The following is a 24899-nucleotide window of genomic DNA, read 5'->3' as shown; positions in this document are numbered from 1 at the left end:
AGAGGATCAATGATTAATACCTCTAGCGTTATCGTTCCTGTTTTTACGTATAAGTCGCTCGTACATTAATACGCGAACGAATGTAAACGGAATCACATACACACTGTCACAAAACAAACAAACACATGCAAACAAACATACACACACACACACACAGACACACACTCAATTATCTACTTCGATAAAACATATTAATGACGCGAGTTTTTTATCTCTTCAAAGTAAACTAATAACTATACTTGCACAGACATTACACGGAGGTGCGGGGTTCGCTAATTTAGGTGACGATCGCAGAGAGAGTGAGTGCGAGCGAGCGAGAGAGAAATGAAAAAGAATATGTAATAAAATCAATAGACACTGAGAGAACAAAGGTATACGAAAAATTAACAACGATCGACGAGAGGTCCATCGACTAAGAGAATTAACCAGAAGCTGTTGCTTAACTATCAAACAATTGTTCCCACTCGTAGTATTGTATGTTCGATAGAGAAGCGATCCTTCGAGGTTCCCGTTTGATTTATCGAGGCATTCGACGGATTTCACGTCCGAGAGAGATTAGATTGAACCCCCTCAAGGCCAAGGGTGAAAAAGGGAGGGATGGAGGCTAAAAGAATCACGCGATTCGCCGCGGTTGAACATGTACTTTTTCGGCGACAGAAGCCATCCATCGATCGAGATCACCGTTTCAACCGGTCTAAGTCATGTATGTAATATATACTCGATTATCCGATTAACCCGACTTCGTAGCCGATTTGTACAGACGCGTTACGCGCTCTGTTAGACATCACGGAACTTCGATCGGGTTTCCGAACAAAGACACCGTTACATTCTCTGGGGGAGTATGGGAAGAATCACCAGAACGACCAACACTCTCTGTCGTTCGAACGATCACACCGATTCTCTCGAAGTATTAAAACTATCGCGAATTAACTAACCAATCATAACGTTCATCGACCTTTACTTCTTTCTGGTGATCGATCCTTCACTTTTTTCTACCGATCAATCTTCGCTTCTTTCCGGTGATCAATCCATCGCATTATTCTAGTGATCGATGAATCACCAGACAGATCGAACCGATTCCCTTCGAAGCATTACAAAATATCTTCGAAAGAGCTTCGACTGGCGCCCACCGATCCAAAAATCGCAGCGCGAACACAAGTTTCTTATTTCCCATTCTTTCTTTACTTTTTAGATTCCCTCCTGTATTCGCAACGGAGATTCTCAAAAGTGCCTTACGACAGTTCGCTCAGAAGCAAACGGGAACTCGAGGGAAGACACTCTCGAACACTTACCCCATCCATACCGATGATATAATTGAACATTGAAACACTGATTACAAACAAATTAACCCCTCGATTCGAGTATCGAAAAGAGAGCATCGGAGATGTTTCGGACACGCGTGCTTGAAGAAAATTTACCGTTCCTCAGGCTTGTGTGGACCAACACAATCATTCTGGCCACGAAAGGGATGGTTCGTATACGAATCGGAGCCAGAAACACCGTCCTTCCGGTGTGTGGGGCGGGTGGGGGCGAGAACGAGCGAACGCGCGTCCGCTCGTAAAGATATCGGAGGAGGACAATGCAATCGGATATTCGTGGAAACAACAGGAGCAAAAAAGAGCCGCGTAATGCGACCCTGCGCGCGCGCGCGCGCTCGTTCTCTCTCTCTCTCTCTCTCTCTCTCTTTCCGTGGCAGGGTTAGTAACCCCTTAGAGGGGAGGAGGGCACAGGGGCTGTGTGTGTACACCTCGTATCGACCTATTCCTCGCTCTAGGACAACGGATGTTCCGCGAACACGTCGAATTTACCTGCCCACGTGCCCGAATTCCGTCCTGTTCCCTTCCCCCCACCCCTCTTTCGAACGTTTCACCCGCTACCAGGACCTAATTGGTTCCACTCGCGTCGCGTCCTGAGCCAGGATTAATCCTCGAACCTGTCGACCGAATCGTCTTTTCGATCGTCAACGATCTGGAATCGAATCACGTGTCTGTCGATTTCACCCTGATGAAACAGTAAACACCCGATAGTTTCGGGGCCAGTGATCACCGAGAACGATAATTTTGCGAGTGAAGATTTTGGGTGAACGGATGGTAAATTCGATCGGTTGTGAACTGCCGAACCGGGTGATCGTTCTTCTTGGTTACCGGACGAGGAAACTATCGGAATGTTGTTTCAACCCCGTTGCCCTATAACATCGTGTCAGTCTTTGGGTCGTAGTGAAATGCCACGTTGCTGGCATTAATATTAACTTTTACGGTAAACATACAGTTTCGATATGTACAGAATTCCTTTTGTTTCTGGGAAAGTATCGACAACAATATAATCCTGGAGTCTGCAGACGTTAAGGAAATCGTAGGGCAAGGAGTTAATAGGGGGTGTGATCGAAAGCAGATCGTTATTGATCGGTTTTGATCCCAAGGACGTATGAGACAATCGCGACAGGATATATGTTCGGATGAACAGGCATCTCCCGTGCTTCTTTGCGTTTACGTAACGGCGGATCGGGCCAGGAAGCTTTACGTTCGCGAGCCAATGCTTCTCGGCTCGTTGAAGCTCCCGTCGTCCCGTTCCCTCCCACACACACACACCTTTATATATATATATATATACACACGTACAACCTTTGTGTCGGAGCTTCCTCTCGCGACTACGAGAATTAAACCGGAAGCGTATTAATCCACCGAACCGTTTTCCCATTTCAACCTGGCACGTTCCGTCGAATCCGATCGCAGTTCTCTGTGTTATCGACGCTACAAGAACAGCGCGTCAGGATCTCTCTTCGATCTCCTCGAACCGCTACGACACACACATCCATTGTCCCCCACGTTTTATTTGTTTGTATTCGTCGCCGAACGGTTATACGGAGATATTATTGTTGTTGTTTCATGTTCGAATTAAGGGGAACTTGTAAAACTCTGGAGAACATCGAAAAGCAAACGACGACGATGAATTTTTTTTGGGTTCGACCGTGTGCTCTCTGTGTTTGAGCGAGAAATATTTGCCACGCAGGAAATACACGTAAAATGTTGGCCTGATGATTGGTGTGCGAGTGAAAATTACACAATTGATTTCTGTATGCACGTTTGATTGTAATTGTTTTTGCAAGTGCGACCGGGTTTTGTCGTGTACCGTTTGGAAAACTTTTTGATTGTTCGAGCTAAAAAGAAATTCGAACTCCGCCATTTAACAAGCAGGGAACGAAGAGGTGATCTTTATGGATCCATCCATCCAGGGTGATAGGAAAGGGCGAACGAAGGGAGTGGTTCTCCTCTGTGCGAGCGTCGAGCTCTCGCGATCACGAATCGTCCCACGATAAGACGAATCCCCCCCCGGTTCGAGTTGTACTTGTAAATATGCCCTGACAAAGGATAACAGGAAACCGTTCGCGATCGGCTTCGTTTGTAATTAAACACGATTTAAGCATAAGTGAGCGTATATCTGTAAAATTATTCCTACGGTGAACGTGAATGCTTTAGCCAATGTTTGGAGCGTGTGTTAACCGATTTACGCGCATTATTATTGTTAACGATATAATTGTATTTACTTTTATAAAATAATGCCGGATATTGTAATTAAAATTCTATACTGAAATTACTCTGTATCCATGAGAGACGAATAAATAAAATGATCAAAATGATTCCGTCTATCTATCAGTCCTCATCATTCCTCTAATGTGCCTTATACATTAGTATTAAGTATTATAGTAAGAAGAAACTTTTCGTTTATTTTTATAGTTCCTCATATTGTTAAATTGTTATAAGCCCTGAAATAAACATATTTTGAATGAAAAAAAAAAAAAAAAAAAAAAAAAAAAAAAAAAAGAAATCTTCATTTCGACGACCATCGACGAACGTATAAGTAATGAGTCGTTTAATACATATATTATTGGATTAAAGCAGGAATTGCGAGGTGACAAATACTCCTGTAATTATATAACTCAACGTTCCCTATCTTTTTCTGCAAACGTTATCTCGTTTGTCTAATAACAATGAGTATGTAATTAATTACAAATAATTCGCGTTGAAAATTGCCAATGATCCATGTTACGTTCATTAACTGCATAGAATCACGAATAAATGTTACAAAGCTGGAAAATTAATAAATAAGCAGGGTATGGTCATACATATCATGAGAAGTCACTGGAAAACAATGCATCAAAACAGTAAATAGATAACTCATTCGAAAGAAACACTGTCCGAAACCATAGTAAAACACAACAGTAGAGATTCCGAACAGAGAAACCACGCTGTCAGAGCGAGACCAAAGATACTAAAATTCCCGGCACATTTAGTAAGAATACGTTGGTTTTTCCTATACCTGTAATGTGTAAGACAAGGAGAGGCGAGGTGTGCGACAAGGACAGAGATAGTATCGTGCGTGCCACCTACTCTCAAAACGGATTCATAATCTCCTGGTACGTATTAGGAGAACAGGATGACCGAAGAGGTATTAGACAAAGAGGGCGATATACGAACGTCGAACGTGCGACAAGGATAGGCAATTTTCATCCCAGAAGCTTTAGCAGTGAAAATCGGCTGTTTTTCGACTCCTGGTATTAGGAATACAGAATAACCGAGGAGGTTGTAGACAAGGAGGTCTATCTACAGAGAGAGACAGAGATAGTAAATTCCCGCCAAATTCCATATCCCATCTAACGTTAGAAAATTTACCAATATCTCAATGCTTAATAACAATTCATAACTATTTGCAACTGCAGAACATAGAATAGACCCTAAGCAATGTTCACATCCCAGTTTTCGGTGCCTTTGCCATCGAATTAATCAGTTAATAAACATTCTCTGAAGTGCTGCTCCCGGATGACGTAATGAAAGTAGACACTGCCGACAATAATAACTAATTTATTGACTAAACATACACAATTCATGTACTTTTCCAATCGAAGAATATAGAATGGACCTCTAGCTAACTTCCCAATCCTCTTTCGAACAGTTTTGAGGTTGAATTAATTTGTTATGAACAAGTCTTTACTACGTTGATCGCAATAACCTCACACAATTCGACAGTCTCCCGTATTATTCATTATTTTCCTACGTTTACGACATAATTAGTGATTCTATGCACTCAGAAAGTCTAGTGTGGACCTCTAGCAATCTTAATATAATTATTTTGAACACAAATGGTTTGTTATTAATCAGTTATTAACAAATTCAGCAAGTGTTATCTTCTCTCCAATACCTGTAATGTGTAAGACAAGGAGCGAGGATATGTGCGACAAGGACAGGGATAGCTTCATACGTGCCACCTACTTTGAAACTGGATTCATGATTCCCTGGTACGTATTAGGATAACAGGATGACCGAAGAGGTATTAGACAGAGAGGGCGATATACGATCTCCGAATGTGCGACAAGGATAGACAATATTCTGACCAGAAGCTTTGGCAGTGGAAATAGGCGATTTTTCGTCTCCTGGTATTAGGAATACAGAATAACCGAGGAGGTCGAAGAAGTTGTAGAAAAGGACAGAATGACTATAGAGCGAGAGAGAGATAGTAAATTCCCGCCAAATTCCATAACCCAACTAACGTTAGACAATTTACAAGTATCTCAATATTTAAGGACAATTCATAACTATTTGCATCTGAAGAACATAGAACAGACCCCAGGCAATATTCACAGCCCAGTTTTCGGTAACTTTGCCATCGAATTAACAAGTTATTAATGATTATCTGAACCGATGTTCAAGGATCGCATAATGTAAGTGGACACTGGCCACATTAATCATTAATTTATTATTCTAAGATACGCATTTAGTATACTTTTGCAGTCGAGGAATGTGGAATGAACCTCTAGCTAATTTCCCATACCCCTTTGGAACAGTTTTGTGGTTAAATTAGTTTGTTATGAACAATTTTTTACTACGTTGATCTCAATCACGTCACGCAATTCGACTGTCTCCCGTATTATTAATTATTTTACTAGTTTTACGTCACAATTGGTGATTCTATGTACTCAGAAAGTCTAGTATGGGCCTCTAACAATCTTAATATAACAATTTGGAACACGAATGGTTTGTTATTAGGTAGTTATTAACAATTTCAGCAAGTGTTATCTTCTCTCCAATGCCTGTAGTGTGTAAGACAAGGAGCGTCGATGTGTGCGACAAGGACAGAAATAGTATTGTACGTGCCACCTACTTTGAAAACCGATTCATGATCCCCTGGTACGTATTAGGATAACAGGATGGCTGAAGAGGTATTAGACAGAGAGGGCGATATGCGAACTCCGAACTTGCGACAAGGATAGACAATTTCCGAGCTTACGATTCAACCGTGTAAATCTATCATTTTTCGGCCGATAGTAGTAGGGGCACAGAATAACCGAAGAGGTTTTTAACAAGAATATCACACTACAGTAAGAAACAGAGCCAAATGCCCGCAATATTTTTAATTTATGCAAACATAGCAAAGTTAATAATTCCATTTTTTGATGAAGATTTATTAAATTTCAAAATATAACAGTGCCAGACCTGTAGCAACTTCTAAATAATAACATGTTGAGCAGATACAATTTGGAATCTTATTAATATAAGAGGATTGGGATTAATAAATTCAAAAATTATTTTTAAAATCTTTATTATCCACTGCATGCAACTCCAAGTTAGAATGATATTACTGAGCAGCTGCAGTCGATGGGGCAGATGTCGTAGCTTTAGCCTGTTCTTCACGGATACGATCTTTCTTGAGTTGACCCATGAAGGACACCTTGTCAGCTGCAGTCTGGAAGCGACCATGTCCAAATTTGGAGCTCGTATCGATGAACTTGAGATTGATCTTCTCCAATGCGGATCGTTTGGTATGCACCAACAGAGACTGCAAACATTAATTCCATATATTGTAACAATCTTGGAACGTAAAATTTATTACAATACTGTTGCAAGCGTCAGTCCTATCATTAAATATCAAGAAAGGTGTTCATACTGTATGTTTGGCTCTTTTATTACTCATCACGTGAAACTACTACGACAGAAGTTTGAAAGAATAACTCTGTGTTTTGTTACCTTGCGTAGAGTAACCACACGTTTCTTCGGCCCCATGCAGCAACCTTTTAGCATAACGAAGTCATTGTTCACTTCACCATAATGAGGGAAACCACCCATGGGAGTGATTGTCTTTTCGGTACGATCGTACTCTGTTGAAGCGTTGTTCTTCACGATCTGTAATAATTATCACATGTTAACAAACTGCGTCTCTCCTAATAATGTATGTATATGTTGCTTGCTTTGAGGCCTAAAGAATAAGTACATCTTTAAGTACTATGACCACATAGCGTTTCTATTAGCCTCATATCGTAGTCAATCTTCATTGAAAAGATTAACATTGGAACGAGGCTATTGTGAAAAATGCTGCAGGTAAAAGTACCTTTCCGTCCTTGGTGTGAATGCCTTGTCCGATTCTGTAGATCTTCTTGTTCATCTCTGTACGATGATGGTATCCCTTCTGTCCAGCGCGTGCAACGGTGAATGACACACGGCTCGGATGCCAAGCACCGATACAAGCAACTTTCCTCAAACCTTTGTGTGTTTTGCGTGGCAATTTCTTTGTATGCCAACGCGACGTAACGCCTACAAAGATACAACTGGGTTATTTAAATCTAACATGTACAATACAACAAACAATTCGACTGTCATAGTAGATAATGAACTTTCACAGCTCAAGACTTCAGTAGGAAGGCAGCATGATATTATCCTCAAACTAATCAGATATGCACATATCACGTTTCTTCATCATATAGTCCAAAACTATAACTATAGAAAGTTTCAGAGAAATATTTATCAAACTCACCTTTGTATCCCTTTCCTTTTGTTACACCAATCACATCCACCATTTCATCTGGAGCAAACACATTGTTGACTGGTACAGGTTTCTCAAGGTGTTCACGAGCCCACTGAACTTTCTGTTCAATAGTTCCACCATTCAATTGAATCTCCATGATGTGGGCTTTCTTCTGGCGTTGCTTCAACAATCTCATCTGTATAAAAACAAATCGCTCATTATTGTTATACATACAAAAAGAAAATTCTTTAACTAAAACGATTATTTTTTTCGAGAAATTACCTGTGTATGAGCAATGACTCTTACAACTTTGCAGTACTTCATGATCTTTTTCATGTCGTTTTCGATGGACTTACGACCAAGATCATCTTGCCACTTTTTGGAAGCCTTTGTAAATGCCTTCTTTTTGCTCTTGTACCTGTAGAAAAGTAATCGTAATGGCTGTCTTTTTCTCTAAAACAGCATCAGTACCAATCTGTAACGTGTCAGCCTCTTCATATTGAGCGGAGACTGTACACAATTTTTGGATCAACCTCTCAAAGCATATTTTACTCTGTGGTTAAATCCAAATGGTTACTCTCATCAAGACGAGCGGAGAGCTGATGTAAGGTCAGTTTTAATACACGTTCTACAATGGGACTAGCCTCAAGAACATCAAAGTATTAAGCTGAAAACATTTTCTTACCAGTTCTTGTAGAACCTTCTGCGACATCCTTCTGAAAGATGTTCTGCCCACACTGTGGTGAGAGCACGCAGACCATGTGGAGTTTCTATGTAACCCACTACACCAACCACAATCATAGGCGGTGTCTCAAGAATGGTAACTGCCTCCACTATTTCCTTTTTATTCACCTCTAAAAGTGCATGTAATGCATAAAGATCATGATACATCTTGATTCAGAAGAAATACATAATGTTTATTTAAAATTAATGGACTGTGCCAGACATGGTTTGTCTCAATGGTCATCACCCAATGGGTTCCCAAGAGGTTATGGAATATGCCGTGCCTCCTTGCACTCTGCACAAGCAGGGCATAGAGCTACTCTTCGACACTGCGGTGAAGACTGTACTGCACAATATCAAGCAGCTCTTGAACCGCGACCAAAGTCGACTGACGCATTTCTGCACCTATCAGACTTTGGCCACCGTGTCGATAATTATTCAATCTGTTAACTATGGATTTTTCAGACGCCTTTTAGAGCGCACTTATAAGCGTTGTTTATAGTCAAAGGGATACAAATCGAATTGCGAATTTAAGATAAGACGAAAAATAAATGCAAACAGAGTATTATTACTCACTCGATCCCGGACGATCAGCCTCCCTAACCACGTGGGTCATACCAGCCTTGTAACCGATAAAAGCGGTTAAATGCACAGGTTTATTCGGATCATCTTTGGGGAATGCTTTAACTTTTCCACGATGACGCTGAGATCTCTTCTTGGGATAGAATCCCATGGACCCATGTCGGGGTGCACTGAACTTCCTGTGCGACTGTACAATGAAGCCTTACGTTAAATTTACAGAACGGGTGAATAGAATAAAATACTTGAATTATTTTAAAAATCAGACCGCCCTAGAATTATCTTCAAGGTTATTCAGATGAAAACCATAAACTGTACACATCTAGAATCATCATTTAATAAGAAAAAGAAATTTGAACACGTGCCACGTGGTAAACGTACTCATTTATATTCGTTTTACGTAAAATCTGATTAATTTGTTACAAATTATCAACGAATCACGAAACGATAATTATTTTATTGATTATTCAACGAAAATATTGAAGTATTGTAATAGTTTAAACATACGTAGAAACTGTTAAAGATACGATTTTCTTGGATACAAACAACTACTCACCATAATGCTCGCAACGATGAAAATGGAGGACAATTTCCGTTAAATTTCCTTTTATACCATGGAAATAAGTCAGTCTTGCAACATTACAAGAAAACTATCTCTAGATCTAGGGATAATTTCAAACTGAAAAAATTATTTCTTTATTTATGTATTTAAAGTATATAACATTAGTTTCTACGCATTGTATGCCATTTATACATATATACATATAATTTCTTGTTTATTAATGTATTGTTTGTAAGATATAATGAAACGTTGAGTTTCACGATGTAATGGAACCTAATAATATGAAATTATGCACTTTACTCAAAGATGGCAAAAGAAATAGAAAATTAGGAATGATATATTGCATAATATTTACAACAACGATAAATGTTTGTTATACATTTAACACCTTCTGTAATGACTATACCCAATCGCCTTCTTTTAAAGAACTTGTTCCATGGTCTCTGTACCAAAGTCCGTGTAATATCAAACTACGCATTTTTGTGAATTAAGTCATTTTTCCGGCAGTTTCTTATAAATTGAATAATTTAGAATGGAAGAGGAAACTAGCCCATTTATACGATTTATGCATAAATTGTACTACATGTTCGATACACCAGTTGTTTTCTTTCGAAGTATTATCTAATCAGCCATTGGGTTATGTTGTTGTTATAACAGGTATATAAAAGAATAAAAATCCAAGTAACTATAAACTAATTATTTTTCACAGAAAATATCGTCGAAGCAAATCAAAAGAAGTATCCATGGTACCATCAACAATTCCGTCGCGTTCCAACAATTGATATGTGTCGCCAATTGGACACAGCTTGTATTTTGGAAGCACATTACCAATTTAAACGCGAAAGGTAATTCCTTCTTTTGTTAATATTCAAACAGATCGTTCATTATTGTACAAAAGATATTTTATTATTTTCTTATTTGTAGTATCTAACGTTTGGAATATGTTATTACTTTAAATTTGTTTGTAGGTTGGTTGACAATGAAATTCTTCATATATTAAGAGAACGATATGAAGAGTGTGTATTCAACAATATTAACGATAAACATCTTTGTCAACATATGAAGAAAGCATATGATGGGGCTGTTGCAAACTACAGATCGAGATGTAAGAATTCATAGTTTTATTAATTATGGCGTGACTAGACTGCAGATTTTATGCATTTATAATACATACACGATTACATGCACCAACATAGAGCAAGAACTTAATAAAGTTCAATGTTACTTTGCTTAGAACCTGATAGAAACCTTAATAGGGTAAATAGATTTTTATGTATGTCAGTCTTTGTAAACTGGCTCATAAAGATCTATTTGCATAAATACTTGTAGCCTAGTTACAGAGTTAGGTATGAATTATTCAATATATGTTTTACTGAAATATAGATGGAGATCTTGGTGTAAAATTTAATGTAAGGACCGCATTTATGAAACAAAAGCATCGCATGATTTGGGAACGACGACATGGACCTATCGGTAGTGGTAGGAAGGAGACATATGCCATATAATAATAATAATATTAAATTTTGTAGATTATTGATACACAAGGTATGTGTTTACATTCTTGTATAGGAAAACTGTAAAACAAGCTGAATAAAGTATTAAATTTGACACAATACTTTTTACTTCTATAATAATTCATGCTTTTATACAGTTAGTAAATTATGCTGTATCTTGTACGTTTCGAAACCAGTTTTCCTTTTTTTCTTTTCCTATTTCAACAGTGTATAAAAACATCGATATCTATTGTACATGTATAACAAATTATTTTATTAAATACTTGTTTAGAAGATTTCACTGAACATTTATACTTAACAATTTTGTTTATGTTCGTTATCACAGTAAAAATTTCTGATACAATCATTTCTTACGTAGCTTCATGTGTTTCTGACATTTCTTGCAAGGATCAATTTAATTTTCTATTAGTCGGAATAATAATACCAAATTGACGCATAAAACAATACGACACTTATAGAAACGTAAGTGGATAATATTACAAATTTGGAACTCGCGTAATAATCAGTTAAAATTATGTAAAAAACATTATTTATGACTAATAGAAAATCCAAATTGTCCAATTCATACGATTTAAAAAAAAAATAAAAATGATCACCTTTTATGTAAATATAAAATACAATATAATCCGTTCTTACGTAATAAATATATAACACGTAACAAAACTATTTCGTAAGATGCACATAAATTAATCGATATCGCTTATTGATCGCAGGATACCAGGAAGTCTCATAAAAATACTTATACATGATTGTCGACTAACGAATTGTGAATTTTATGAAATTGATTGATACCGCATCATTACTTTTTTTATGTTTTTTTTTTCTTTCCTGGCAATGTATAGAACCTGAAATACGATACATAGGGGCAATTTCTGTGCCTTGAAATCAACAATCCACAGTTGCAATACACGATTTCGACTTCCTCACACGTCTGCGAGACTGTACACACATTTCATTTTCAATAAAAAAAACCTTAATAATTAAAGTAAAATATGAGATCAATAAACATCGTTTTTACGTATAATTCAAAGAGAGCAATCTTTTCAGCTGCTACGTTCTCGCGTTACGCATTTAAATCTACTAATAATGTATTGTTGCTGATAATGAATGCCATCATTATTATTCCTTTTCTCTAATTGTTCTCATTTGACACTGAAAACAGAAAATGTTCTAGTAAAATAGTACCGTTGTTAAAAGTAATCGTTATTTAAATGCTCTACGATCTGATCGATACAATTCTACAGAGTCTTTGCTTTGTCTTATTCTCGCTAAAACTTTATACTGCTTGTCACCGCGTAACAATGTTTTCAATGAATTAGTCTCAATTAGAATTCGTAAAAGTCTGACTTCTTGTACCGTACTTTTCTCGGTTCTTGCGATTTTGAGCTATTTGGCATTGACTATTCTGTGAAAATCTATAAATATTCCGTTCATTTAAAACCACTTTCTTGTACACAATGAAACAACATGACACTTCAAAATATCATACGAAGCCTTTAAATTATTAAAATATTCAAAACACATTCATTCGTAATACAATTTAAAAAAAAAATTACATGTACTATAAAAACAAACAGACTATAATGAAGGGAATTCACTGATACAAATGGAAAGAATAATTGTATAAATGAAGATACAGGGTAGATAAACGACCGATAAGAATGAATTATATTCGATTTTGTAGTTGGATAACGACACTATAGCTGGACACGACAATTTAGTTAGTATGTCTTGATTCTCTAAATACAATTCGTTCTTTATGACAATAATTTACAATGATTGATAGGTCTGGGCCAATCGATAAACTCCTACTGCAATAAATAATGAATGAATGAAGGATAAAAAAAATGTAACAAATACTTTACGCTTATGTTAATTATAAAAAGTATTTAATTTTCAAAGCGTGCTACTGCCAGTGCTACTTCTCTTCACAAGTAATCCCATTAAAAGTTACTGCAATTTGTAATTTGTATAAAATTATCTCTAGTCAAGACAGAACTGTTTCATTAACAAAAAGCAATACCATTGAACATAGGAATTGGCCCATGCCTATGAAACACGCACAATTATTGCTCATTTGCAGTTTTCCCTTGTGTATTACTATATCATATGCATTCTCTTTCTATTCTATATCACAGTATGAAAAAGGCTATATGAAATTTTTGACGCAATACAATCGGTACATATCACTCGGTATAAACGCCGCACACTTATTCACATTTTCGAATCAGAAATCATAGCTACTTAGTATATAGGTATATTTATACATATATATATTTTCATACTTCTTGAAAATAAATTCTGTTTTTTGTCGCGGATGTATCAAATCGATATATTACTACCACATATTTCCAATATAAATGAGGAGGGGTACCTACCATTCAGAAAACGGTGTATAGGTATTGAGCCCGCTGTGTGAAGCCTACCGAGATGCTAGAAATCCCTTCTTTTATTAATCCCAAAGAACACATTTCGAAACTGTGAAATGTGTGTACTTCGATGCCAGCTTTTCGCGCCCTTTAGCGTACACGACGGCGTTTATCAGTACATTATCAAACTTTATTCCATCTTTTAGGATTCAATCGGCTGATTGAACTGAGCAGCTAAGCGACGCTTGCCCGTAAACACTGCAAGAAACCGATGTGTCAATGTACAAGTGATCCAACGAGTAAATTAAAATACGCTAATTACATACTCTGTTTGGTGGGAGTATTCTGTTTCTCGTTGTCAGTATCACCAGCCTCCGTGTTGCTGCTATCGTTGTCAGCGTTCTTAAGAGAAACCTTTTCAGGTGAAGTATTCATCATCTTTTCTTGCTTGACCACAAATGTTTCCGCGGTTACAATGTTCTCCGACGACACGCTTTTCTTAGGAGTCAATGATAACGAAGGAAGCGGCAGTTCAGATGGATGAGGAGCCACGACCAAGTTGCGTTTGGAAGAATAGTAAGGGGAAGTACGGGGATTCAAAGGATTGGCAGCGGCTGGTAATAAATTTTTTGTTGGCGACAACAAGTTCGATGCGCTATCATCAGATACAATTTGGCTCCAAGAAGCAGGTAGGGTTAACGGAGGAACCTGTTGACGCAAATTAGAATGAAAGAAACTGTGCCAATTAAATGTTGTACCGTGAACAGAAATTACATTTTTTTTTTTACCTGTACATTAGTATGTTCTTTGGACAGAATTATAATTTCTACGTTACTAGCAAATTTGTACATTGTACGAGATAACAAGCTTCAAAAATTACCTCAGGCGGAGAATCTGGTTTAGGTGGCGGTGGTGGGAAAGCAGGCGGTATAATCGGTGTACGCATTAAGCTTTTAAGAAAACTTTCGCTTCCGCTCTCTTGCAGTGACCAATTAATTAACTGATCGTCCGAAGTTGACATTTTCCAGTGCATGTCAGGTTCCTTCGACCATAAAGTATTCTCTTCGGATCGCTTCCAAGAATTCTGGTTTTCCATCGCTTGTCCTGCCCACTTGACATGTTCCTCCAACGTAATTGAATGATTAGAAACGTTGACGCGGGACGAAGAATCGCTTTCAAAAGATTCGTTACTAGAATCTGTATCACGATAGGAGGATGCTGATGTAAACGCGGCTGGCAATGGTATACCAACAGCTACTCGGAAAAGAAAAAGAAATGTTGTATTTTTAGATTATAAGCATTGACTTTCGAGCAACTCTGTAAGTCATTCACATACCAGCAAGCTTCTTATTGAGGTGTATAATGGTTTTCTTTCGTCGTGTTAACTGTATTGTAACTGTACAAGGTAAGGCTTGCAAAAGCGCAAACACTGTTGAAAAACCGTACTCCGCAGGCTTACAGACAGAACCTATACTTGACAAGTATGCAGTCTCAAACTGCAGGAGTCTTAACGTTCCTCCGTAATTCATCAGTACGCGATATAAATCACAAGCAAAACAATGTAACGGAGTGAGCTCGATGAATTCTTCATCTTCCACCATTGTAAACTGAAATCACAATACCGAGTAGAAATGAATAACTTTCAACTACTTCGAAGCAACGGTCATTTGCTAAACTTACAAATAACTTACCCGAACTACGTTAGATAGATTCTGCTTAAGTTCGTCTACGTTGCATAGCTTTAAATAATACTGACTATAAAACTGTTGGAACTCTTTAAGTGACACTCTGTGCTGAGCTTTATCCATCAATATTCGACGACATTGTAAAGTTAACAGTTGCAAATGCGACTTATCTATCATTACAATCGCCGGACCAGTTGCTAAATATATAACCTGAAATATTAATGTATTGCGAATTGAAATACGTTGGGTTTAACAGAAACCGTGAACTATAATTTTAAGACGATCTACCTTTATAGTATCCCCAAGCTTCTGCATTAGCTGTAACACAGATGTACAGTCGAACAATTCAGGTTTCAGCGCATAACCAAACTGTCGGAGAAAATTTTGTGGAATGCTTGAAATGCTCAGACAGCCTCTCGATCGCGTAACTAATTTTGATATTTGTTCGGATAGTACACGGAGACCTTCTTTTTCTGTCAGGGAGATTTGCCTTTCTCCGGAATTATCATCTTCGATTTTGACAACATCCGGTATCGCTTCGAATAATTCGATCAATTTAGTGAAACCGTAATCGGACACTCGACACTGATGACCAAAATGATGATGATACGATGGCACAAATTTATTGAACTGCATTCTACATTGAGGTGCGTGTCGCAACAATTCTACAACCTATTCGAAGGACAAGTAGATTTTCATTATAAATCAATTCATTTCTTGGAATATCATTAACGTTGTTACACTTTTTACCTCTACAGCGAACTGTTTCGTTCGTTCAATTTCTTCCGCAGTTTGTTCCCGTTTAGGTATTGCTATCATCTTATCCCCACCATTGATCGTAGTGACAACAACTGTGTTCTCAGATACTTCGCTGAGGATATCTTCGATTTCACAAACGCCATAATCCACAATATCCCACGGTTTAGCTGCGTAAGATATTTTTCTTAGCTTCATCTACGTATAACACTACTACTTCAGAGGATAGAAAAATGTATATACCTATTACTCTGGCATAAACGCTTGGAAATTCTGATAGAGCTACTTGTTTACTGGCCTTAGACTTTAAAACTCGTAGCAGATCTGAAGTGAAACGACGCACTTGAGCACGGTGAGACAATGTTACCACACGATTATTTCCTTCGCCCATAACCTGAAGGACATAATAATGTTTCAGAGATAATGTAAATTGTACGTCAATTTTTTTTCGTCTACTTACTTGTACAGTATGGGTAAGAGCTTCCAGTAAGTCGATGAGTTTAGTAAATCCGTAATCAGCAACTCTACATTGTCGTCCAAAATGATGGTGATATGCTGGTATAAATCGATTGAACAGCAATTGGCAGTGGGGAGCAGTTTTCAGAAGATCAACCAATTCACGACTGGGGAGAAGCTGTCATATTTGACTAAAAATTCTACCTTCATGATTATTATCATGTGTTTTATTTCCCGCCCAAATAAGATATTTCACGCTGCCAATACCCTGCTTCAATTCTACGCACGATAAGCAGGATACTAAATGTTCCAAGGGCACCCCAGTTTCAGCCACTTGTAGCTTTTCTTTGAACTCGGCTTCGTAACAATTTGGCAAGCTGAAATTATTTGTCGCGAATAAATTTACTTGTTCAGATACAACATTATGAGATTTGTAAATAATATATACCTAGGCAATGGTAGACTTCCATTATGTGTACTTAATAACTGATGTATACGTGGATCAAGAACTTTCAAAGATATTTTTACATTGGGAAGAGAAGCTACTTTCTGCTCAGCCCACCCTTTATCAGACCATGGTTTCAACGTATGAATGGTACAGTATGGTAATTCTACTTGTTCTTCCTAAAAGTAAAACGTATATTTTATGTTTCGTGTACACTTTATAAATATATCTACTATGTACTATGCTTATTGTTTCAGAAAATATCGCTTTAAGACTATCGTCATATCTTCTCAACGGTAAAAGGAGCAGTAGCTCTACTATTACCGGAAATGTTCAAACTCGGCTTTATATACATCATTATCTGTTGTCATTATTAAATCTATTTAAGATTAAAAAATTCTACGCACCTGAGTTGTAGTATTGAAACAAGGTGACGGTGTGTTTCTGTGATCTGGATTTAGAGAAACCATCCTGCCACCAGGATCTTCCGTAACGATACACACATCTTTCATTTTATATAATTCCGAGACGCTAATGGAAATCAAAAATCGACTTTCGTACATTTCTCGGAATTTAAAAAGTGGAAGCTTATGCCCCGGTACTTCTTGCAGCAACATCACAATCTGCGCTCGTACAACCTGAGGACTTGCTCTACCGCTGTGTGCGTAGGCTATTAAAATACGTTTATAGCCAACTTTACGCCGATGTAATTGGGAGATTGCGTATTGCGCGTCTGACAAAGAGGGTACCTTGACACTAGCAGCAAAATTACCATCAGATTGTGTAAAAATTTATATACATTGTATATAATTATATGAATAATAAATGTACCATCACGTGTTCCAGAAAGATTGAAGCGAGCATGTGCCTCATTTTTTTTGGATTAATACTTTGGTCCAAGTTGGTTACTTGCAATTCAATAGGTGTACATGTTTCGTTGTTCACTGAAGTTCCAGCGTGACTATTTATTGGATTGAAGAATTTCTAAAAGGCCGAAGATTATATGTATATAGATCATTTATCAGACATACTAAATGGAAATTAAACAAAATTCAAATACCTCTACTTCTTCGTTTTCTGCATCATTTGGTTGATAAGGAGATGTGCGATTACTCTGTTGGTTCATCGTTTGTACTGTATTTTCGTATGGTGAAGGCGTTCTGGTACTTCGTACAGACGCAGATTGTTGATTCTAAAAATAAAGATACAAACAATTAAGATATATGTAGGTTGTTTCTTTGTCCGTTGTGCAGATTAACACTATACCTGTCCATTCCACTGATTTCGCTCTCGTGGCTGTAGATCGCACATTGGAGATGGACTGCGACGTTTGAATGAATTTGATTGCGAATGGCCGTTTCCATTGAAATTCGCTGGAATATTCAACGGTGGATGCTGTTGCCTTACTCCACTCCATTCCGGAGGTTGAACGAAAGAATTATGTATTCCTCTTACACGTCTTAGGCCCTCTGGAGTTCGAGAGGACACATTATTTGAAATTGTATTATCCCGAGCCTGCGGGATATGAATTCTTCTACTAAGTACTTTTGTCTTTTCCACCTTGAAATTATTAATGATTACTTGGTAAAAAATAATGGTTAAATTTGAAAATGGTATAAAAATATTACATACTTTGTATTGTTCTTCCCACATATGGCCAAATTGCTGTGAACCAGAAATTTGCCAAAATAATGGAGATTGGACCCTTGCAAGCTCATTATATGCTCTATTAAAGGTTACATGAATAAATGGAACAAGGGTAGGGAAAAATCCATGCTTGATCCATCACTATTTCTCTCCGTGTTACAATCAGATAAGATCAAAGCTTCTTAACGTCACAGCCCGAATCAACAAGGACACTGTGTGTATCTACTCGCGAACTCCAAGGCTCTTTCTCGGAATATCATCATTTATGAGAGATCATTTTTCTATGTATATATGTTATATATTATATACAATTACCCTGGTGGTGCAGAGACTGGAGCACAGTGAGCATTCCATGCTGACGCATATGTTCCAATAACTGGAGACGACGACTGATAATGTGGAACTTGAAGGGCTCTTCCACCCGCTACCGAAGTACCTGCACTATACATTTGTTTTGACGAACTAATAGCAATTTCTGACTCGCTCACTGCACGATTTCTGCTTGTAAAGCTTCCTAGAATTACAAACGTGTATGATTAATGGACATTATACTTTAATACATTTTGCTCTTGGTATTTTTGTAGCTTTATACAGAAGATATACATATACATTTCAAATCAAGAAAAAACTACAGAATATATATGCAGTAAATTACCTTGATATTTCGGAAAATAACTCCCGTTTTCTTTTGGAAATTTCACAGAAATTTTCGAACCAAGGACAATTGTTCCATCCATACGCTTCCGAGCTCTGGCAAAAAAAGTCACAATGTTATTGAGCATAGCCGACTAACTGTAATTACAAGGAGCCAATACACAAGATAATCAAATCTGCCTATAAATGACCTTGGCGAAAATAGGACATAGTCATATTTATAATACAAATTCAGAAATTTGTTAATTTCCCAAAGAAATTTATGCTTTCTAAACAATATGCACATCTTAGCAGGTGCCTCTTACTTATTCCAAGTAATAACTTTTTATTGTCAAATGTATATGTTAGCAACTTACCTTGTGTATAAATAAAATCATTGGATCAAGTCAACATTGTAATAGATAAAATAAAACCATAAATAACAAGAATATATTAGATATTTTACTACAATAACAGCTACAATACACACAAATGAATCAAATATGTTATATAAATCAAAATTATAATCTTTCTACAGTGCCACTATGTTCGTTACATTGCTGCTCACTGTTTGAATTCTATTGTATTTATGTATCTATCCCTACTACTTATAGTGTTGTTTTTTTCTTAACACAAACAGTCCAATAGGATATCAGTAACTAGCAAAGAGTGATTGGCTGTGCATTGAGCGGGCTATTTAAATATGAGAATACTGGACGTGTTACTTGTTACTTATGTTACAATCAAATTCAAGACACTAATTATAAGAAGTTATAAGTAACTGACAGGGGGCACTACACACAGAACAACATCTATTAAAAATCAAAACATTAAGGATGTATACCTTTCTGCAAAGACTTCAGAAGTGAAACGTACAACTGCAACATTTGATTGGATTTCCAGTACACGACCACCACAGTTTTCGGACAATTGTTTAATTCGACGCTTAATGGACACAAGATCTTGATCTTTAGGAAGGTTACAAACTAGAAGGTCATAAAATACAGTAACCTAAAATACAGTAAGAAACACGAATTTTACAAAATGTCAAAAAATATCCACTTTTTGTATACAAATATACATGTAAAGAGATAAAAACTTGAAAGCGTGTTACTATGATTACAGAAATGATATTCATTGGTTTACAGTTAGTCTTCAGGAAATTAATATTTTAATCTACCGTACAGAGCACATATGTTAGTATCAACAAAAATATTAGTGAAATTAGACAAATTAACAAATATACATGAATTAAATTTTAAAAAAATAAGAAGCCATAGGATTTATGGTGGAGTAGTTTATTGCAAAAAGAAGAAAATGTGAATAACAAGAAGTGAAAAGAAATGAAAAAACAATGCGTATAAAAAAAAATGAAATACTAATAAGCCCTTTACCTCTACAGTACTGGACGGCAGTGATTCCATGAGTTCTGAAAAATCATAATGCTCATTGGCACACAGTATCAACGCCTCAGAAGTCTTCTTCATATGTAAAAGTATCACATGAATTTTCTTCCTATAACGTAAATCACTGAGATCAACAGCAAAATTAATATCACTAGATATTAAAATAACTGCTGCTGGACTTCCGTGAATATCAGCAAACCTCCGAATAGACTGTTTAAGTTTTTCATCTGCAGCATTTTTGCAGCATCCAGGAACATGTATTAAATTAACCTAATACATATAACATTAACCAAAGATGTATTATATTGCATAAAAACTTACAAAGCAACATGTAACAAATAATTAACTCTCACAAGCATGAATTTACCTGAGCATCATTTAATTCTTTCACAACCTGACTAGTCTCTTTCCAAACATCGCACACAACAATAAATTCTGCTTCCCTGTAACCGCTAAAAAATTTCTCTCTAATTACTTGTGTTGCAGCCATAGCAGATCTTCCTTTTGGAACCTGTAATAATTGTATTTTATATGATACATGTATATGTGCCTTTATCAATTGATTAATTTTGTTACAATCTATCTCATTTAACTGTCAACTAACATGACAGTTTTCTATGTCCCAAAATACACCAATGGGTGGAAGATATGTTGGTAAAGTTGGCGAATTGACTGGACTATCATGGTGTAAAAGGGAACAATCATGTTTGCAATGATTAAACAGTGGCGGGGTAGATGTATTATTTTCAAGTTTAAGGCTCCCCTTGTTGGTATTAGCATCACTCAATATTCTTAATGTGTTATGTTCAACATTTTGCGATGGAACTTTCTGTGCAGATATTAACTGTAACAGTCTCTCATTAAGACCTTCAATTTCATCTTTATCATTTGCACAAAGTACATGATAATCTCCAGTATCTTGGTCTGCCATGTGTTTCACAGGATATCATTTAGCATTCCAATACATAACCTACGAATATAAAATGTATAGTTTATACAAAATAAGAAGAGGAAACAAAAAGCATTTTTAAAAAATTAAAGAAAAAATGCGTGTTCGTATAACCATGCAAATTTCGTGCATTTACATCGTACGTGATTAGAACAAACACAATAAAATAGAAAGATACTATGTAATATAATAATGATATTAGTTTATTCTTAAATTAATAAAACCCTTATTAAAGAGTAGGTGCAAGCTTTCATTTATTATCCGTTTTTGTAAATTAATCTATAAAAACGGTTATTTGCGTTTAGTATCCACAGTCTATTGATAACAAAGGCGTGGAAGCGTTGTCTCTCATATCGCCGAATAATGTATAAAATTAATGCGAATAGCATTCACAGCATAATGCAATGTAGAAAGAGTCATACGTTACCTAAAACATTAACCCATTACAGTCTGACGAGTGTCTGTCGGAAACGCAGACTAACCGAGCGTTGTCAAACGTAAGATAGACGAAACTTTCTCAACGAGTTCTAGAAAACGCACAAAATATCCTAAAAAATAGAATTTTAAACGTATGCATGCCTTGTATTCGTGACGAAAATTCATACCACATACAGGAAGCAAACACCGAGTTGCACCGAGTAAACGAACAAGCAACTATTTATCCGATTTGCTATCTCTCCCGCTTCGTGCGCAGTGCGAAAACGTACAACACATTAATAGACGATGCATGGAACACTGATTTTACGTCTGGAAGTCACTAGTCCAGAGATCACTAAACTTTTCAGAAGAATATTACCACAGGCAAGATATCTATTTTATACCTAAATCTCGTTTGTGGTAGAGGACAGCAGAAAATCTTTAATTTTTCGCAAAATCGGTATTCCAGAACATGTGACAGAAAATCGCATATAATATCAGGTCTATTTTATATCCCGTCTGGATAGTACTCTTGTACATGACTCTTGTACATACTTCATGCTGCTTCATGGACACCACTCCGCGGGTTCCATGACTGTTGCTGCGCGGTGAGTTGTCCGAGTTATGGTCACTTCAAAAATTTCGATAACATGGCATCGTTAGAGGACGAAACGTTTCGTGAAGTTAAATCACGTCTCGTAGATACTATGCAAAAAACAGAATGGATTCCTTTGTCTCTCACTTTAGTCGAATATCCCCAAGGTAAGTACCTCTCAATTTATTAACAACATTTGTGCAAATTTCTACTTTTTGATTACGTGTAAATTTTGACGGTAATTACGTTTCTTTTGCTTTCGAAAGATAGTATTTTTGAAAGAAATATTTAATCAATACTACTTTTACCTTTTTATCGAGAATTTTATGTTTCTTAAACGCTTGTGCCCGTTTATGAAATTAGTGTTTATATCAATCTTACACATACGCGAATGGGCGAATCAACAATTAAGGATTTCTAGTAATCATTTGGAATTCCTGTAGATATTTTACAAAAATCTGTGGAGCTTTAAAAAGTTTTCACCTGCAATTTTTCTCATTTTTTCAAGCAGTATTGAATGTTGTTTATTCTTATGTTTTGTGTTGTTTGTCTAATCTGTGTTTTATGTTTGTAGGTGATTTTTTTGGAAAATTGTTAGCTTTAATAAGTTTAATACCATTTGCTATTATAGCTGGTATTATAACATTGATTCTGTTTAGAAGAGATTTACATACGGTAAGTGATTAACTTGGAATATATAATGATGCTTTAAACTTACATGTGACCTTATCTTTTTGTTTCCTTCTTTAGATTACATTTTTTAGCGGTATGATAATAAATGACATCATAAATTTTATATTGAAACATACAATTTGCGAAGCAAGGCCAATGAGACGGAATGTTCATGTTGAATATGGTATGCCATCATCACACGCACAGTTTATGTGGTTTTTTGCAGCATATACCACACTTTTTATATGCATCAGGTAATTCCTTTTCATTCCATGAATATTCAAAGAACTTACTTTTACTGTTTTTCTGTTCATAGGTTACATCATAACAACAATAGCAGTGTCTCAGAAAGATTCTGGAGAGTCACTAGTATAGCTGCTTGCATAATTATTGCACTTTTAGTGACATATAGTAGGGTTTATTTATTGTATCACTCTATTTCTCAAGTCTTATGTGGTGCTTTCATAGGAATTATATTGGGAGTAGTATGGTTTTTAATAATGCATATAGTACTTACACCATTTTTTCCTATTATTGTTTCATGGTATGTTATTGTTCTAACAATCGAAACTTTATTTTGTTTATGGCATACATACATGTATTACATACCATATTATACTTTCAGGCGAATATCAGAGTACCTACTGTTACGTGATACAACATTAATTCCTAATATTCTTTGGTTCGAATACACAAATATTCGCACAGAAGCACGGGCACGCTCGAGAAAACTTGTGTCAATGAAATCACAATGACGCCTAATGTCTAGGCATGGGCTGACAACAAATAGGAAATAATTGACTGAATAATAAATATTAAAGAAATAAAGTGATATCATTCCTTCAGTCAGACGAAACTAGAAAGATCCGAAATTCGTTTGGCTCAAAGAAATATGTTCAATAATTAATGGCAGTGTCTTTTGCCATTAGTAATATTTAAATGTATAAGGTATTAGTACAAATTTTGCATACGAATTTTCATGTTTATATGGTCAAAATGTGTACGTTTTAATAATTACGTTTTTATAATTTTGCATAAGTTATTTATGATCTATACTGAACATGTAACATTACTATTTTTGTTAGTCGTCAAAATGAGAAGATATATATTCATAATAGAAGTAATATATATCTTTCTGCTCTGTAAAGATGAATACTCTTTGTAATTTTATAAAATTATTTTAAAATATAAGTGAAATCTAGTGCAATAATGTAATAAAATATATGGTACACACAATATCAACTGAAGATAGATAATAATACTTTATTCAAAATTACAATGTTAACTCTTTGTCAATCGGAAAAACGGAGTTTAAATGGAGAATATTAGTACAAACTGTAAACTATGGCTATGACTCAAAATTACTTTATTTTAGTTTCAGCTACAGTTGTTACTGAAATGTTAATATTATGGTTTTCTAACTGCAGTATAGCTGTGTCATTGTTCGAGTATTAAATATTGTACATAGTTCCTTTGTTTACTACTAAACAGTTAAATGATTATTATTAAAACACATGTATGTACCTCGTATTAAAGGATTAGTAAAAATGTAAATAAGACTAAGTAAGCAACTGGAACAAGATTTTGAAGTTTTAACATTCGAAACGAATACTGAATCAAATATTTTCTTCAAACCTACTGACTGTATTACATATTAATTTTTTAATAAGATAACATTGTTTACCTCAGCAATTTAA

The 24899-nt window shown here is 36.1% G+C and overlaps 4 protein-coding genes across 4 annotated transcripts; 2 read left to right on the top strand and 2 right to left on the bottom strand.

The window, feature by feature from the left end:
* Positions 1 to 6577: 6577 nt before the first annotated feature.
* LOC107189898 (60S ribosomal protein L3) lies at positions 6578 to 9668 on the bottom strand. The gene is made up of 8 exons (XM_015578577.1): positions 9653 to 9668; positions 9094 to 9286; positions 8480 to 8648; positions 8077 to 8212; positions 7804 to 7990; positions 7381 to 7583; positions 7020 to 7175; positions 6578 to 6831 (listed from the first exon to the last, which is right to left on the bottom strand). Exons 1-8 carry the CDS (start codon positions 9653 to 9655, stop codon positions 6631 to 6633), a joined length of 1248 nt encoding a protein of 415 aa, XP_015434063.1. The 5' UTR covers positions 9656 to 9668; the 3' UTR covers positions 6578 to 6630.
* Positions 9669 to 10102: 434 nt separating this feature from the next.
* Positions 10103 to 11266, top strand: LOC107189952 (NADH dehydrogenase [ubiquinone] 1 beta subcomplex subunit 10). Its single transcript, XM_015578650.1, has 4 exons — positions 10103 to 10272; positions 10368 to 10503; positions 10627 to 10763; positions 11042 to 11266. The coding sequence occupies exons 1-4, from the start codon at positions 10191 to 10193 to the stop codon at positions 11161 to 11163; spliced, it is 477 nt and encodes a 158-aa protein (XP_015434136.1). The 5' UTR covers positions 10103 to 10190; the 3' UTR covers positions 11164 to 11266.
* Positions 11267 to 13463: 2197 nt separating this feature from the next.
* On the bottom strand, positions 13464 to 21991 carry LOC107190006 (meiosis arrest female protein 1 homolog). The gene is given in 22 exon segments (XM_015578722.1): positions 13464 to 13799; positions 13868 to 14329; positions 14406 to 14795; positions 14878 to 15148; positions 15233 to 15436; positions 15515 to 15898; positions 15977 to 16152; positions 16226 to 16376; positions 16443 to 16815; positions 16887 to 17062; positions 17291 to 17666; positions 17698 to 17867; positions 17944 to 18075; positions 18150 to 18443; positions 18516 to 18618; positions 18798 to 19044; positions 19186 to 19280; positions 20008 to 20169; positions 20547 to 20839; positions 20937 to 21080; positions 21174 to 21539; positions 21946 to 21991. Coding segments are annotated over 21 exon segments (4986 nt in total). The 5' UTR covers positions 21501 to 21539; positions 21946 to 21991; the 3' UTR covers positions 13464 to 13743.
* A 538-nt stretch (positions 21992 to 22529) lies between these two features.
* On the top strand, positions 22530 to 23978 carry LOC107189959 (dolichyldiphosphatase 1-like). Its single transcript, XM_015578657.1, has 5 exons — positions 22530 to 22697; positions 23105 to 23205; positions 23281 to 23456; positions 23519 to 23746; positions 23828 to 23978. The coding sequence occupies exons 1-5, from the start codon at positions 22586 to 22588 to the stop codon at positions 23955 to 23957; spliced, it is 747 nt and encodes a 248-aa protein (XP_015434143.1). The 5' UTR covers positions 22530 to 22585; the 3' UTR covers positions 23958 to 23978.
* The last annotated feature ends 921 nt before the right edge of the window (positions 23979 to 24899 follow it).

This window comes from Dufourea novaeangliae, unplaced genomic scaffold (assembly GCF_001272555.1).
Source record: "Dufourea novaeangliae isolate 0120121106 unplaced genomic scaffold, ASM127255v1 scaffold175, whole genome shotgun sequence".
NCBI lineage: Eukaryota > Metazoa > Arthropoda > Insecta > Hymenoptera > Halictidae > Dufourea > Dufourea novaeangliae.
Note: the sequence above shows the minus strand (reverse complement) of the source record. Positions and strands in the feature narration are given on the sequence as shown.